Source organism: Exophiala bonariae (assembly GCF_035927105.1).
Source record: "Exophiala bonariae strain CCFEE 5792 chromosome Unknown scaffold_3, whole genome shotgun sequence".
In the NCBI taxonomy this organism is placed as follows: domain Eukaryota; kingdom Fungi; phylum Ascomycota; class Eurotiomycetes; order Chaetothyriales; family Herpotrichiellaceae; genus Exophiala; species Exophiala bonariae.
Genome location: NW_027042478.1, coordinates 632,448 through 649,626, shown reverse-complemented (window position 1 = coordinate 649,626; position 17,179 = coordinate 632,448). Strand labels below are relative to the sequence as shown.

General features: G+C 50.7%; 4 protein-coding genes across 4 annotated transcripts; 3 read left to right on the top strand and 1 right to left on the bottom strand.

Moving 5' to 3' along the window:
* Positions 1–81: 81 nt before the first annotated feature.
* On the bottom strand, positions 82–4,131 carry LTR84_007754 (uncharacterized protein; the record flags this gene model as incomplete). Its single annotated transcript, XM_064851306.1, has 3 exons — positions 82–2,265; positions 2,317–3,263; positions 3,312–4,131. 3 exons carry the CDS (start codon positions 4,129–4,131, stop codon positions 82–84), a joined length of 3,951 nt encoding a protein of 1,316 aa, XP_064710309.1.
* Positions 4,132–6,013: 1,882 nt separating this feature from the next.
* LTR84_007753 (uncharacterized protein) lies at positions 6,014–8,050 on the top strand (the record flags this gene model as incomplete). Its single annotated transcript, XM_064851305.1, has 6 exons — positions 6,014–6,148; positions 6,270–6,458; positions 6,510–6,993; positions 7,049–7,083; positions 7,129–7,639; positions 7,689–8,050. 6 exons carry the CDS (start codon positions 6,014–6,016, stop codon positions 8,048–8,050), a joined length of 1,716 nt encoding a protein of 571 aa, XP_064710308.1.
* A 942-nt stretch (positions 8,051–8,992) lies between these two features.
* LTR84_007752 (uncharacterized protein) lies at positions 8,993–9,997 on the top strand (the record flags this gene model as incomplete). Its single annotated transcript, XM_064851304.1, has 2 exons — positions 8,993–9,339; positions 9,397–9,997. 2 exons carry the CDS (start codon positions 8,993–8,995, stop codon positions 9,995–9,997), a joined length of 948 nt encoding a protein of 315 aa, XP_064710307.1.
* A 5,433-nt stretch (positions 9,998–15,430) lies between these two features.
* On the top strand, positions 15,431–16,361 carry LTR84_007751 (uncharacterized protein; the record flags this gene model as incomplete). Its single annotated transcript, XM_064851303.1, has 2 exons — positions 15,431–15,644; positions 15,712–16,361. 2 exons carry the CDS (start codon positions 15,431–15,433, stop codon positions 16,359–16,361), a joined length of 864 nt encoding a protein of 287 aa, XP_064710306.1.
* Between the last annotated feature and the right edge of the window lie 818 nt (positions 16,362–17,179).

The following is a 17,179-nucleotide window of genomic DNA, read 5'->3' as shown; positions in this document are numbered from 1 at the left end:
TCATATGCTCGACTGACTAATTCAATTTCATGTAATATCATTTCACATCACTCAAACCTGGAAAGACCGAGGATCTCAAATTCATTCACTTGTAGCCGACTTGCCCGTCGTCGCCAACTTCGAGCCAAGCGACCTCCAGTGCACCTTCCTGACCTTCAACCCAGCGTAAGCCAGCAAGCGATACCCGATCGTGACGCCCAACAGCGCCAGTGCAAACGTGGTCGTATCGACGTCCAACTGATAGAGATCCAGCACCTGCTCACCGGTCTCGATGGGACAGCGGCCGTCGCCGAGCTCCTGCGCCGGAGTGCAGGAGAAGTGGATGCCGCGCAGACTGTAGCTCGAGAGGGCGCCGACCTGCCACTTGATGGGGCTGATGTGGTTGATGGCGGAGAGGAACCGGTCGATGCCGATGCTCAGCACGCCGCCGAGGTGCACCGAGATGGAGAGCACGACCGTCATGACGCTGACGGCCAGCCCCGTGTGCGAGAACATGGTGAAGAAGATGATGCCGAAGCTCTCGCCGCACGACACCACGCAGAAGGACGTGTACGCCATCAGGAAGTACAGGCTCGCCGTCCGGTTCAACCCCACCGCGAACACGGTCAACAGGCTGAAGATGCACGACGCGATCAGCTCCATCGGGATCTCGATCGCCGAGTAGTACAGGAAAAACGCTTCGAGGGGGTACGTGCCGTCGCGGTCTTCGTGGTAGTAGATGTCGCGCTCGGCCGGGTAGAGCGCGATGCTGTTCAGCATGCCGATGAAGAACATGCTCGACATGGATTGCACGAAGCCGACTCGCGTCTGCACGGAGTAGTAGTCTGTTTTGAGCGGTGCGAAGAAGGCCGTCAGCACGATCCCTAGTCCGACCAGTTGGCTGATTCGCCCGAGGAGGAGGTTTGGCTGCCGGATCAGGTTCTTCATCCCTCTTTGCAAGAGAATGGGGAACGCATGGCTGAATGGGATCTGCGTTCGCATGTAGAGTCCCAGGCCGGCGGTCAGAGTCAAATGGGCTTCTTTGGATGGGGCCGGTGAAGTCATTGACCGAGGGGGTGCCAATACGATGTCAGAGGCCTCATGGTTCGGGGCTACTGCCTTTTCTTGAACGTGTAAAGACCCCGAACTGCGGCGTGAGACAAGGTCAAGCGCAAAATCAGCCGGGTTGGCCGACTCTGGACACATGTGGCCTTGGTTGGCAAAGGTTGAGAGCATATCCGATGCTTGTCCGTTGTACATGACATCTCCCCCTTTGGCGAGGAGGAGCACTCCACCAAACTGGCTAAACATGTCCGAGCGTGGTTGATGTATGGAGAAAATGATTGTCCTACCCTCGTTCGCTAAACCCTTCAGGACTTCGATGATGGAGAAGGCGGTGAACGCGTCTAGACCAGAGGTCGGTTCATCCAGCAGGAGAACACGCGGGTCAGTCAGGATCTGGACCGCAATCGAGACACGTCGCTTCTCACCACCACTAATACCTTTAACCAGGTCACTTCCGATGAGAGTGTCTGCGCAGTCTTTCAGGCCAAGCTTGAGCAGCACCGACTCAGCGCGTTCGATTTTCTGTTTGTGGCTCAAGAATGGCGGGAGGCGAAGACCTGCGGCAAAGTGTAGCGTCTCCCGGACCGTCAGCGACGACAGCAGGCCGCCATCGTCCTGTGGGACATAGGAGCAGATAGAAGTGACGACCTCATTTGTGGCTGTAGAACCATTCAGAAGCATCCTGCCCGAAATCGAATATCTGACAAGTGAGGAATCGTACAAGCGTCTCGCCATCGCATTCAAGCAGGAAGATTTGCCTGACCCTGAAGGACCCATGATGACGTTCAATACTCCAGGTTCGAACGTCGTGTTGATGTCCTCGAAGATACATTTCGTGACTTTGGGATTGAACAGCCGTAGACCATCCACCTCCAGCCCAAAGTGTTCGAGACTCACCCTGATCCCGTGTTCCGCACCGAGCGCTCGTCCAAGCTGCACACCCTCGGACGACTCTGGAGCTTCACTGCTGTGGATTTTCGCCATCTCCACCTCGGTCTTTTGGATGTGCAGTATGACTCCCGACAAGACGAAGAAGAAGATGACGAAGCCAAACAGCACGACAATCGGTCGCCATAGCCAGTTTGAGGGTAGATTTAGTGAGGCCAGGATATACGCTCCGGTATACTCCTTGCAGACTGGGTCGAGAAGTCCATCAGGACTGGGGCAATCGTAGACTCTGTTGTAAAATTCGTTTGTGCAAAGGGCACCAAATGCATAGAACTGTCAAATGAGTTAGCACATTTTGCGATCAAATGAGGAATTTTCACCCACGGTGTAAGCCGTCCATTTGATCCAGCGCAGCCAAATTGCGATCGAATGGGTGTTGGCGAAGAAGCCACAGGCCGTGCTCTGAAGTGTGAAGGATAAATTTGCGTAGAGTGACGCAACCATGAATTGCCGGCTCAAGGCAACGCAGACGGTGGCCAAGTTGACAGCAATTAGATGAAGCAGGAGCTGAATGGCGAAAAAAGTGAAGAATTGGCTGGCTTCAGATCGGAACCCCGCCATAAAGTAGAACAAAATCGAGTAGAACAACGGGACGGGCAAATCTTCCAGGATAAAGCGAGATGCACGCCTGCTGACGATAAAGCTGATGGGTTTCACAACACCCTCGATCCGCTCGCGATCGTAGGTCGTGATATCGATCGTCAAGCGATAGGTCTCGAAGAGCAAAATCAGATAGCCTTGCAGCGCACAGGCTGAATACATCGCTCCTTGCCTGGATCTGATGCCCGCCAGGTCGGTGTCAAGCTGGTAGAAGATCCAACCGCTCATGATTCCCATGCTCAGGGACTCGATCATGCTGGCGAGGAGACCAAGACGATCTCGACATGTGACGATAAATGTCCTACGCGTGTGCGTGATTGTCTCGTGCCAAAGTCCGCTGAGTTTGTTGCCCGAGCTCGTGCTCTTCCTGACATCGGAAACAGTGTAATCAGTAGATACCTGCTCCAAGGCATGGGATGGAGCTGTTCTCCAGGCTTCTTGAAGGCGATGCACCCGTTCGAGTGATGTCTTTTCCAAGTCCTGTGATCGAAGGTCTACCGCAGCAAGATCAATGACGAAATCAAATGGGTTATGGAAGGCGGGCATCCTATAATTGAGGGATTCGAAATACGGTAGACAACCTGCTACAGATCCAGAATAAACAGCCTCACCTCGAGAGAGGAGGATAAGGTGGTCAACGAGCGTCCAGATTTCTGATCTTGGCTGATGAACTGGGATGATTAGACATTTCTGTGGTCACAGCAGGAGTGTAAACTCACTGGTCATGATGACAGTCTTCCCTTTCTGGGCAAGACCCTTCAGCGTCTCAACCACTTGCAGTGCAGAAGCAGCATCCAGACCAGTTGTCGGTTCATCAAGAATGAGGACAGGCTGGTCCGCCAGCAGCTGGATTCCAATACTGGTGCGCCTCTTTTCACCACCACTGCAGCCTTTGTGAGCATCATCACCTATCCTGGTGGCAGCACATGCACTCAAACCAAGCTCTTGGATCACATCTTCGACCATCAATCGTCTTTCGCTTTTCGATCTGGTCGTGGACAGGCGTAGGTCAGCGGCAAATTGCAATGTCTCCCGAACGGTCAGGCTGGGAAGAAGTACGTCTTGCTGCATCACGTATGCTGTTCCGGTGCGGGAATTGGACAGTTGATTGTTCGATGATGGCTCCACTGGTTCATAGTAAATGCTTCCCGATTTCTGAAATGCTTTATCCTTGACTCGGTGAGAGATGGCATTGAGGAGAGATGTCTTTCCACTACCACTTGCCCCGATGATCGCGGTAAGACTGCCGCCCTGTAAATCTGCCGAGACATCTCGTAGGATGTGCTTAGGGGGAAATTTGGCACTCTGGTTGAACAGCTTGGCTTGTAATGCGCTCAGGGACGAGAATGGCGACAAAGCTGCTGGGTCGACCTTGATGGAGAGACTTCGCACTTTGACATGAACTTGATAAGTTTCTAGGCTAGGCGGTTGGCCGCTGGGGGGCGATTCGCTGATAGACGAAGTAGACACTGGCTCATGAGAATTTTGTCTTGCTTCCACGGCTTCAATACTTCCCTCTTGAGCCTCGCCCTCCGCCATGACGAAGTCAGCAATAGGCGCGAGTCTATCGAGAACCAGACTTCATCGTAGTCACTGCTTGGACAGTGAAAGCCTCATTCCCATGAGCACTCCGGGTATTCAATTTAGGTCATCAGAACGAGTTGTCCGGCACGAGTGGGATGAAAGATGAATCGATTTCCGCATGAAGAGGTGCAGTGACATTTTGACTCTTGAGACTCGAGGTGCAATGACAGAGCCGTGCCACAATGAGCATCCCGAAGTTAGACCAGTCATTGGATATGGTGCCCCAGGCTTCTCCAAGCGATGCTACTTCATCAATTGGACCATTGTGTAAGCGAGGTGAATGTGTGTGTGGAAGGGAACTCTACCGAGTAGGTCGTGGTTCTTGGAGAGCAGGCATGAGCTAAATGCCCGAATGCACCTTGTGGGTGTTCGCTTGCACATGTGCGCTAATCAAGGCGTGGCAAGCTCTATGTGATTGGATTTGTGGAAGCTCGCTTGTCTGGACCCTCGACGAAATTGTGAGGCGGTCGAATCCCTTTATTTGAGTGCATGTGCTCCGAAAGTTCTGACCCGACTCAAGTACGGGTGAGTTTCAGAGCAACACAAAGGTGCTTCAAACCACCCATCTCGTCTCCTGCAAGGAGCGGTGGTCAGCATGCTGGGATCAGATTCACAAGAGCTGGCGGTCAATTGAATCTCGGTTGCTCGTCCTAGGCCTCGACTTAAAGTTGCGGTGACCTACGTAAACCCTTAAGACCTCGGTAAGCGTTAAGCGTGATGGTGCCCAGAAAGTGCCCGAGGGCCCCTGCACTTTTGTTCGTCAAAAGGGGATAGGTTTACGAGCACGCCACCATCGATCGGATCTTTTCAAAGGTCAACGTGGCTTTCGAGCTCGTCAACATTTGAGTTGTGACGCGTGACTCGCGATCTGTCATCAGCTGGTGCTTAATGACGGGTTTGTTCTTTCTCGAAGGCCCTGCTCCATAGAGTCCTTTTCCTCTTTCGCCGACCAAATGTGAGATGAGGATTGTCTCGATCTGAAATTGCTCACCTTGATCGAAACGCGCTGGATGTGGAAGTGCACTGTGACCATCTCCCATACCATTGAAGGGTCTGCACCCAATATGTTCTGCTGCGTGTTGAAGTGATGAACCCGGGGTATAGGTCATCCCGTTTCTGCAATCAAGATGCCTAGGTATTTGCCTAGGTAAGTGAAGAACCAACAACAAAAGACGCCGGTACAGGAAGCATGGCCGGTTCCGGAGCTTTCATGATGTCATAACCAGCCCCGGTCGTGCAAAAATGTCCAGCAACACACCGGCTCGCAATTATTAACTTATTCACATACCGACTCGGTCCTTGAATGCAAATTGTCTCGTTTAAGGCATTTGATATGTGCTTTTGGGATCAGCCATGTCGAGATACTCATCGATACTACGTGGTTCTGGTAACAATCATCAGGCTTTCGACAAAGAAAATCTAAAGTCTTTCGAAAAGAACGGGCCGGCTGGTAGAACACCCACAACGCAGCCCATTCAGGCCTGTACCTAGGCAAGTCCACCAATCGCCTCACATCGCAGTTGTGCCGACTTCCGAGTAAACAGGCTTCAACCTTTACAAAGGGAAGGTGGCGCAGACAAACTTGGTGCCTCAAGTGCCCAACAGGCATGAATTTATCTTTTTCAACGTCCACGGATGCCTTTTTAAGGAGGCCAGATGCGGACTGTGGCAATAATACCGCTATATCCGACCCCTACAAATTTATTCACACGCCCATAGTGATGCAGAATGTTTTTATTTATTCTTACTACGTTGCCCCAAAGATTTGACCGTGGTATCTTTTTGCAATACTCAACATTTTTGGTGCCCTTGACTCGAATCTGCCATCTTATGGGACATGACGACCGAATTGAAAAGAACGCGCACGGCTCCTGAACAGAGTCCGGAGCACGCTCAAAATGATCAACACTTGAGCCGTGCCAGATCTACACCAGAGGATGAAACCAATAATCGACTGTTTCCACCCCAATTCGTAAGTTTTAATCCGAACCCAGCCAGCAGGTGTCCCGTCATTTGCAGTGAGCAAAAAAGTGCTACATTGTCTCGCATTTTGGATTTCTTTAGGCGTGATAGCTGACTTAGGGTACGTTAAGCTCGACGACCATGGATCGCACCGCTATCATTTTCACTCCGATGACGACGAGATCATCGATGAGGATAGTCCTTCTGACTCCTCTAGCCAAACCGTAGACATCGATGACAAGGAAGACCGAGATGTCGAGGCAAATCGTCCGCAGATAAGAAGGGAAAAGTCAACCAAGTCCATCAAGGACGCAACACTGGTTAGAAATCTTGCGTACTTCTCCTCACTACCGTGCTGATAAAGATCACAGGTCAGTTGGGAGTCTGACAAAGATCCTGAAAACCCGAAGAATTGGACCTATCGCAAGAAATGGGCAGCAACGTTGATTATCTCGGCATTCACCTTCATCTCACCAGTCTCCTCATCAATGACAGCACCAGCTCTTAATGTGATCGGTGAAGATCTTGGTATCAATAACAACATCGAAAAATCACTCACCCTGTCCATATTCGTTCTTGCTTACGCCGTTGGGCCACTACTGTTGGGACCATTATCAGAGATTTATGGCCGAGTGATTGTCATTCAGTTAGCGAACTTGTTCTTTCTCGTCTTCAACATTGGATGTGGATTTGCTCAAACCAAAGGTCAATTGATCGCTTTTCGGTTTTTAAGCGGCTTAGGGGGCAGTGCTCCTCTGAGTATTGGCGGTGGTGTCCTCTCTGATGTTTGGCACGCAGAGGAACGAGGGAAATCGATCAGCATTTATTCTCTTGCTCCACTACTTGGACCTGCCGGTTAGTGATATCTAGCCGCCTCCTTCAACTAAATCTCTACTGACGCAAATAATAGTCGGGCCTATCGCAGGTGGTTTCATAGCAGAAAATGTGAGTCTTCCCCTAAAGTGATCTTCAATATCTGACTGGTTCAAGACAACATGGAGATGGTGCTTCTGGTCAACATCCCTTGTAGATGCTGGAATCCAATGTCTAGGTCTGATCTATCTTCGCGAGACATATGCACCCAAGATCCTAGCAATCAAGGCCAAACGGCTTCGCAAAGAGACTGGCAACCCCAAACTTCACACCGAATGGGAACTCCCCGATCGAACCTTTGGTAAGGTCTTGAGGACTAGTCTCGTTCGTCCCTTTCGTTTGCTGGGTACACAGATCATCATCCAAGTCCTGGCGCTGTACATGGCCTACCTGTATGGTCTCCTGTACCTCGTCTTATCGACATTCCCATCTGTATGGGAAGGCATTTATCACGAGTCGGTGGGCATCGGTGGGTTGAACTATATCTCGTTGGGGGTCGGTTTCTTCATCGGTGCACAATCAACTGCACGAATGAACGACAAGATCTACATCAAGCTCAAACAGCGGAATAACAACATCGGACGGCCAGAGTTTCGAGTGCCACTCATGATTCCTGGTGCGCTGCTTGGTATGTGGCCATCCGAAATTTGTCGTGGGAATTGCTAACCAAACGACAGTGCCTATCGGACTCTTCATTTATGGGTGGACCGCAAACAGAAACATCCACTGGATTGCACCCAACATTGGTGCAGTAATCTTCTCTGCTGGATCTATCATGGGCTTCCAGTGTACGCAAACCTACATCGTCGATGCGTACCCTAGATTTGCTGCTTCAGCAGTTGCATCGGCAGTTGTACTCCGTTCGTTGGCAGGATTTGGTTTCCCGCTGTTCGCACCTTACCTGTACTCGGCGCTCCACCTCAACTGGGGAAACTCGCTCCTCGCATTCGTGGGTATCGCAATTGGTATTCCGTCTCCATTTTTGCTTTGGAAGTATGGTGAGGGACTAAGAGAGCGAAGCACATACGCTGCCGGATGAGATTTGATAAATCCACAATTTTTGACGTTTTCTATCCTTCCATGACGCAGGATATTTCCTAGATAGTACCCGGACCGTACCGAAATGACATACCATTTATCCACTTTCCAACAAGTCCCTCGGATGGAAAGCCCATGAGATTCTCACGTGATCTGGTCCGCTTCTAGATCATGACGACATGATATCGCAGCCTTGCAAGATTTGCGTAAGCTTGCAGGCCAGAACAGATTCCGGAGTGGAACTGGGAGGGATCTCTTCCATGCCGACCTTTCATGAGATTCAAGCTTTGCTTAGTTCATGCTTGTATGTTCATGACGACAATCAAGCATCATACAGGGCCAGCATCAAGGCTCGGAGCTTTCGTCTGTGGTTGATCCGGTGAATGACATGGCTTATGGAGGTCCACCATTTGCTCCAGGGGTGCTCGAATGTCTCCCTGAGGATTTGGAATCTACGCTCGACCATGCAGGTCCTATGGCAATGTGATCCGTGTCTTGTCGCGCGCAGAGCATGGCCCGGACGCTTCACTCATGTATGAGCTCATCAGAAAACGGCTCAAATTTCCTTTAGCAAGACTCCCGCGGAAGTCTATACTACGTGGTGTGGCCCGTTTGATTCTTTGCCATGGGGGCAATATGGCATCTGAGTAGTTTCGTGTGTGACCATGACTTATCTGGCAGATCCACATGTCTGCCCACCGTCTCTGCCGCCTCATCCATAGGCCATCAAACCTTCTAACCATATCGCTATCTTAAAACGTCACCTCGAACTCTGCCTTTCCATGTCGAAGCATATCCGTGCATCCGGGCTTTGATGACAGCATCGAAAGATCTTGCGGTAGTATATGTACATCCTCCCTGCCAGCTATTCCCCAGCGTTTACAGGTCAACCTTCGAGACCACACCTGCTGCACCAACATCAGCCAAACCAACTCACAACACAATGTCAACCCTCGACCGGCGCAACGATGCCACCACGGTGAATCCCTTCCGCGTCAACGACCGGGATGTGGTGATCCACCAGACGGTCCGCGGCGCCGACTGGTACTACGCCGTGTGCGCGTTGATGGGGGCTACTGCCCTGACCATTATGGTGCTGAGCAGGCGCAAGCCCCGCACGGACCGAATCTTCTTCTACCTGTCCTCCACGCTCTGCTTCGTCGCTTGTATCGCCTATTTCTCCATGGGCTCCAATCTCGGATGGACACCCATCGACGTCGAGTTCCAACGCAGCAACCCCAAAGTCGCTGGCAGGAACCGACAGATCTTCTATGCGAGATATATCGATTGGTGAGCTCAGTACACTGGAAAGCTAACTCAAATATGCTGTCTAACATTCCAATTCAGGGTCATTACGACACCGCTCTTGCTGACCGACCTGCTCCTTACCGCGGGGATGCCGTGGCCCTCGATTCTCTGGGTCATCGGACTGGACGAATTGATGATCGTCACCGGCCTGCTCGGCGCACTGGTGCGCACCCGCTACAAGTGGGGCTTCTACACGTTCGGGTGTGCGGCGATGCTGTACATCTTCTACGAGCTCGGGTTCGTCGCGCGGCGCCACGCCCTCGCGCTCGGCAAAGACGTGCACCGCGTCTACGTCAGCTGTGGCGTGCTCACGCTCGTCGTCTGGACTTTGTATCCCATCGCGTGGGGCCTGAGCGAGGGCGGCAACGTCATTGCGCCAGATTCCGAGGGGATCTTCTACGGCATCCTCGACGTCCTCGCGAAGCCTTGCTTCTCTGCCGCGCTGATCTGGGGACATTGGAATATCGATCCCGCGCGCTTGGGTTTGCGGATCCACGAGTTCAGCAATGAGGGTTTGAGCTCCGCCGAGCGCGAGAAGCGCGGTCTCCCGAATGTCGGTCGTAACGGCACTCCTGGCTTGCAGTCTCACGATCATGTTAGTCCTAGGGCGGAGAATGCTGCGGCTGCGCCTACGGTCTAAGATGGGATTGTGACGGAATGCCTGGCAAAAACCGACTTTGGAACCTTTTACACCACGTTTCGGAGTGATTTTTGTGTCTGTTCCATTGCTGAACATATTAACGATATTTGTTGACATCATAATACCCTCGCTGGGAATGTTTGCTACCTTCATCATGACTTGGGATGATAATTTCTGCCTCGTGCAATTTCTCAGTGTACATCTGGCTCGCATGATTTTGAGATGAAGTTTGCAACACGCTGTACACAGTTTTAACTGGAGTCAACTTGATGACTTTTTAAGATTATTATTTTATCGGTGGAGGTAACGAAGTTTGGAGCCCAGATCTTAATGAGTTTTAATCATGCATTATTAATTATATTTTCTTCTATATTTCGATTTCATGTTAAATACCATCTCGAACACACCCCTAACAATGTTTTCATCATCGACATTCAAGCTTTAGCCTACAGCGTAAATGGCATACCGTTCTACCTCCCTATACAGTCTTAAAAGTATGTCTGACTAACAGCATATGTCAACCATGTCAACCATGTCAACCAAGAGCAGTTTCTAGGAAACGGACGGACACGTGATTGGCTTTTCATGATGACCTGGAAAAGGGGTACAAGTGCTTGGCATGGTATTACAGCCTCGCTTTCTATTCAAGAGTTCCCAAGCTTCAATGCGATGATACGAGATACGAGATACGCAAGGCAGACTTCTGGTCCCTCAAACCAGATACGCTGTTGTGACCCAAGATTGCAAATCACTTGCACGGAGGTCTGTGTTCCATGTCCATTGACCTTGATCTTGAGTCCGCAGTAGGTTACCTAGACAAAGAGATTTAGCAACAGAAAGGACCCTTGGGCACCGAATGATTACGATCTTTGTATGACGCGCGAGCTTACCAGGTATAGAACGCTTCTCATTGCTCGGTAGTTGTGATGGTTCTCCAACGAGACTTTCACACTGTTCTTGTCTCACACTTAGCGGATGGCCTCAGCTCAAATCAGCCGTTCGTGATTTTAACGGTGTCATCTGACCAGGCGCAGCTTGAGACGCATCAAGAGGTCATGCCATGAGACTCTCGTGATTGTTTACAAATCGTGAGGCCTGTACGCTGTCTGCAAGCGTGAGATGATGTTGAAACCTGTAATTGTTTTGGCTTACCATGCGACCTTAGTGACGGTAGGTATTCTTCCGGATGGAAGCCAAGCCGGTGAGGCGATCGTAGCTCTTCACATCTGTGATCAGCCATTTCCGATATGATCTGTGCCAGAATAGCAGAGCTATCACCGTCGTGGGTTGACTTCCCAGTATTGTCGTTGTAGCTGTGACGAAGAATGATGAGATACTCCATCCACCACAGTGAGTACAAACCAATGCCGCGTCAGCATCGAGTCCCGTGAGCATTGCTCTCGTGATGGAACAATCAAGAAAGAGATTATTGTAACCTGATTGTGTGGTCGGACTGGTAAACTCAGCAACAATGACAGATATGTTTCAACATCATACTTCTCACCGGAGTGGAGTCAATTTGGATCATGTTTACCATGGAGAGTACTGGGTTACAACGCTGCATAAGGTGCCGCACACCCGCCTTTTTCAGGCACTGAGCGACGTTGCCTTAAGTTCAGATCGTCAGACGCCATGAAAGAATGATGGCATAGCTGCGAGGAGGATGATCGCCCGAACAGCGATGTTGAGCATGTGACCCTTCGGAGCAATGATCCTCTTGGCCGTGCGAATGTGAGTGTTGAAGGTTGACTGGGATATGATCTCAGGCTCGCAAGTGATTCTAGAGAGCCAGTATTCTTCAGAGGATGCGAGTTCATGTGTTGTGAGATCGTGCAACTCCCATCTCCGTCGCGACGTCAGCTGGTGGCACAGACATACCAGGGGTGAAGGTTATTGTTTGGTTGGGTTATTTCCTGCTAGGACGAATCCTCGTCCTCGGCAGGCTGAGAGTTCCAATTCCACCGCCATGTCAGTGTCGCATATATCTGACCGCGGGCCGTCTTTCCGGTTGCGATACTATGAGATAATTTGTGTCATCGTTGTAAAGGAAATTATGGTACGAGCCTTTCCCAAACTCGAGGCTCAGGGAGGCAGTTGACGCGTTGACAACTGGCTTGGTGATGGAATTTATCTGGAATCGGAAGGGTGACCTTTTGTAAACATGGCAGATGTGCGACCGAGCCGAGGATGGTTGGCACAGGCAGGAACAGTCCATCCGTGGGCTTCCCTTCCGGTTCCCCGCGAAGTTGACCTGCAGGCTGTGATACGAGGAACAGAGTCTGAGTCACCCCATAGATTCATTACATGTCCATCCACTTAGTTGTTGATGAATCGCACAATGTGAAGCTTGAGCGTAGGCTGGTCAATGTTGATGACACGTTGCATCCGGGACAAAATCCCGATTCTCTGGGAGGAAGACACTGCATTGAACTTTTGGACTGGTACAGCTAGGGGTTCCCCCTCTCAGGAAGACACCCCGGCGAGAGGTTCACGAGTCAAAACGAATGTGTGGCCGCAAGAAGGTAGATAAGTTACAAGGATACGTTCCGTCGACCTTGGAGCCAGGTCTTTTCATGACCTAGGGCTTGTCTTGGGCATGTGTAGACAGCAAGTGTCTGTAGCGTTGCACCCGATACAACTCGTCATTGCAAGATACAGTCGCGAATTATGCGACGGAAATGGAGGTCAATCCAGAGTACTGTGTATTTGGCCGTGGATAGAACATGCTGCTTCTGGCTAGTCATACAGCAAGATCAAGCGTACACAAACAGGCTTTGGACACAAGCGCCGATAACTCCGCCCACGACGCCGTTTTCTATGGTGAATTCTCACACGGGGCACTTATGATCGATGGAGGTCTCATGCCATGTCATTTCGTGCAGATCAAATCCGGGCGCGCTTCTGCGGACTAGCTGTCGATGCAGCTGGCCCGCCACGTGTTGGTACACATTGCTGACAGGGGCTGACCAAGGCTCCTTTTCCATCGCATTCTGTACATTTCTTGTTGTTCCTGAGTTGGTTGTCAGTGTCAGATCAAATCTCTGGAGTGCAGCTGCATCTATTCCAAGTATGAGTGAGATGGCTGACCTTGGAGGGTGTCCGGCGCAACCGGTGCATTGAATCCATCGCTTTTTATGTTCACACATATTGAGTGAGATGTAAGTGTGTTGGCTGGAATAACGAGGGGATTGCTGATAGATTGTTGAAATCAAAGTCGAAGATAAATCGCTGTCGAACTGTGATGAGATTGAGAAGTCGACTGCTTTTTGCCAGGACTGTCAGATAGGCTCGCATTTATATGGCCACGTTCGCCATGCATATGACATACACCATCTCTCTTCTGAGGTTTGTGCGATCGCAACACCCATTTGAAATACCTCAAATCCACGAGGAGGTTGTGTGCCACGACCAAAGGGTCGAAAGGGAGAGGTGCGATACGAAGGAGACCAGCTGTGACCTTCTCTTTCCGAAGCCCAAACATGACCGTGATGTCCACACGGAAATGTCGGCTATTGAGGTGTCGGCTAAAAACGGTATGGTCTGCGTATAGTGGTGTACTGGAAGGCGTGACCTAGACCGTGTGGTCAATGGCCATAAGCATGGCCTAGACGCGGCCACAAGCCCAAGGGTTGACCAGGGCTGGTAAGGTTCCATGAGAGTGATCGATCGTTCAAAGCCAGAGATGGAAAACATGCTCATCGACAGGTCAACTACTGCCTTGAAGATTACACGCATATGAATGAACGAGACAAAAAGCCCGTATCACCTAAAACAAGAGGAGACAGCGTGTCAAGCAGGGTGGAATGGAATGTGGCAAATTAAGCCTTCGACGTTGATTCCATTTTGCTTCCTCTGGGTCCCAAGGATATTCAGAATAGATGAACATGACGGAGAGACTTCTGCAGTGAAGTAGGGTCATGATATGAAGAGTGGCACGGACCTTTGGCTTGAATGTATTAGTTATCCTAGAATGCAATCCATTCATTGGACAACACAAAATACGACGTGTAGCGATGAAGAAGCCAGTCAATACGCCTGAACCATGATGTTGGCTCAAGGGTGAACCTGGGTCGTGCTCAACTGGGCCAATCGGTGCAGGTAGCACGACGTGGACGAGGTATACTGATCAGACTTGATGAGTTCAAGATACATCGCGCAAGATCTGGACCATGTTTGCGGTGGAAGAGCTTGATCCTCACCTCAAGATCATCGAAGTAGGCGAATGGCTTGTGAAAGGCTCAGAGTTCCTGAACGCAGCTCTTACTAGGTTGCTGAATTCTTTAGGCTGGGAGGGCCGGGTAAGCGCCATACCTAGAGATGCGAATGTAAAATGGTGATAGAAGTATGGACCCTCTGGCCACATTCATTCCAATGTCAATTCCGGTATTCGATCTTGGCGGCAGGAAGACCAACCATATCAGGTAGACTAATCTGGGCCAGTAAAGCTGCACGATATTTGGAAGCTGGGAGATTGGGGGAACTTGGGACTGTAACACTTCTCGATCAGCTCAAACGCCTCCTACAAGACGGTCGAGGTAGAGTGACGAGCGTTTACGGTCTTGAGCCTGTAGATGTTGTAGCCATGCGCGGCTCGGAGTGTCTGATGATTTTGTCTCGCTGGATTCACCATGATATTGACGGCGACGAACCGACCTGTAATTCAATTAGACCAGTATCCATGGATACTTGAGGTAAGCACGGGGTCTCGGCAGGTGATCAAATCTAGCAGAGCCCGGCGGCGTTCGTGATACAGGACAAGGAATGGCTTGTTCCTAAAGCAGATGGCGACATTGGAATCTCTACCACTCCAGATGAGATCCGCAATTGTACGGAAATTTGGCAAAGATTCTTGATCATAGGACATGATACATTTCCGACCTTGAGGACAAAGATGAGAATTGTGCGCTGTACCAAAACCAGTGGGTACACAGGGCGTGGGCTTAGCGACCAAAAGCTTGCTAGTAAAGGAGGGTACCACAGAAGCAATAGTACCACTGGAGAGGGTTGTGTGAGATCTCAAGTGAAGCGGTTACAGCTGGAGAAGGTGGCATTATGATCGTCCAACGGTTCAACAAGAACATTAGCATTGATGAAGCATGATTTACCAGCAAGGGATACCTGTAGAAGTAGCTAAAGGTAGAGGTGGTGGTGGGAGTGGCGAAGCACGTGTTCGTGAGTGAGCCGAGGCTCTTCCCGCTTCGTACGTATCGACGTCGGTTAAGCCCAGGCTCGGCCAGAGTGTTGACCTCAAGAAGCGACTTGAAGTTTTCGAGGACAAAAGCCTAGCCAGTTCAGCTTGTTAAAAGATGCTCTTGCATTGACAATATTTTACTGACAACTGTTTCCATCCATCACTGTCAAGTCAAAGAGTCCACGTGTGCAGCTGCCAGATAGAATTCCCCTCTCCAGGTGCGGCAGTCAAAACGTCACACGATGTCGTTCAAACCAGTGTCCAACATCAAGTTTTTTAACGTGACGAGCCCGGCACCATTCGTGGTACACGTGGAAATCAACAGACCTGAAAAACTCAATGCCTTCTATGAGCCCATGTGGGTGGAGCTCAAAAGGATCTTCGAGCAGCTATCTACAGATCCAGAGGTCCGGTGCATTCTGATATCAGGTGCAGGAGATCGAGCATTTACCGCAGGTGTGTAACAAACCTCTATTTTCTGGGAATGGAGTTGCAGGTATACTGACTGGCGATGCACCCTTAGGGCTTGACGTACAAGAAGCGGCAAAGTCTGGAAGTCCACTCAGCGCCGATGGCGGTGATGGGAAGAGCGATCCCTCACGGCAAGCAACCAACATAAGACGACATGTCTTCGAGCTGCAAGACGTTATCTCGGCAGTGGCGCGTTGTGAGAAACCGACGATTGCACTTCTGCACGGCTACACGTATGGCTTGGGGATTGATCTGTCGTCGGCCTGCGATATTCGCTTCGCCGAGAGCAGCACCAACTTCTCCGTCAAGGAGGTCGATATTGGCATCGCTGCTGATGTTGGCACATTGAGCCGCCTTCCTAAAGTGGTCGGTGGAATTACCAGCTGGGTCAAGGAGGTCACGCTTTCGGCACGACCATTTTCCGCCGAAGAGGCCCTGCGACACGGGTTTGTGAGTCGAGTGGTCAAGGGCAAAGCCAATTTGATCAACGAGGGACTCGACTTTGCCAAATACCTGGCGAGCAAAAGCCCTGTGGCTGTGCAAGGAACCAAGAATATCCTGGATGCGGCGTGGGGAAGGACTGTGGAGGACAATCTCAACTACACGGCAGTATGGAATGCGGCCATGGTGCAGAGCTCGGACGTGACGCGAGCAATCCTGAGTGGATTGCAGAAGCGCACACCAACATTTGAGAAGTTGTGAACCTAAAAGGAGCAGATGGACCATGGTCAATTTCAGTGACGCCACAAGGAGAAAAAGTGTTGATAATCATGGTGGAGTGGGTGGTTCCTGCATGCTGATCATTACGGAGTACTGAATCGACGGATGGAGCTTTATGACATGCAACATTGGCACGGGTGGAGAGAATACAGTGGAAAACAAGAAGTGGAAAGTTTGAAGATGGTAATGCCACCTGACTTGATTGGGAGAGAGAAAAGGGTTGGACAGGGAATTGTGCATCCGTATCTACTTGTGCCCATACATCGTGCCTTGATAAACCAGATTTCAAACAGGCGGTTGGTGAAACTGGAAAATAGGAAAGTCTGGGGCTGTTTCTATGCCAATACTTGGTAAATAGGCGTCTCTCTGGGCGACACGCTCCAAACGAAGAAATGGGCGTGCTGCCGGATGCTGGCGGGATTGGTGTGGTCGTTGGGGGCATCTAGGCACGTGATTATGGTCCTGTTGTGCGGTTTTGTGTTGATAATCCGTATCCATACCTGGGTAGTTCTTTACAGGGGTGCCCGTTCGGGGGGGGGGTTGACGGGGTTGCTGGGCCATTGCAGAACATCAACAAGTCTCGATTAAAATACTGTACCGAGTAGTGTTTGACACAATAAATCGTTTGAATTGTGTTGCCAACGACTTGCACACTGGCTATATCCACCTGCACGTTCTCTTGGTCCTCTGTCATACCGACTCCATACAGCATTACGGAGGTACACCTCCTTCGTAGAGCTCGTTCCTGAAATCGCTAAGGCTGAAGCCACCAAAGTCAACACCCCCCGGCTACTAGCGTC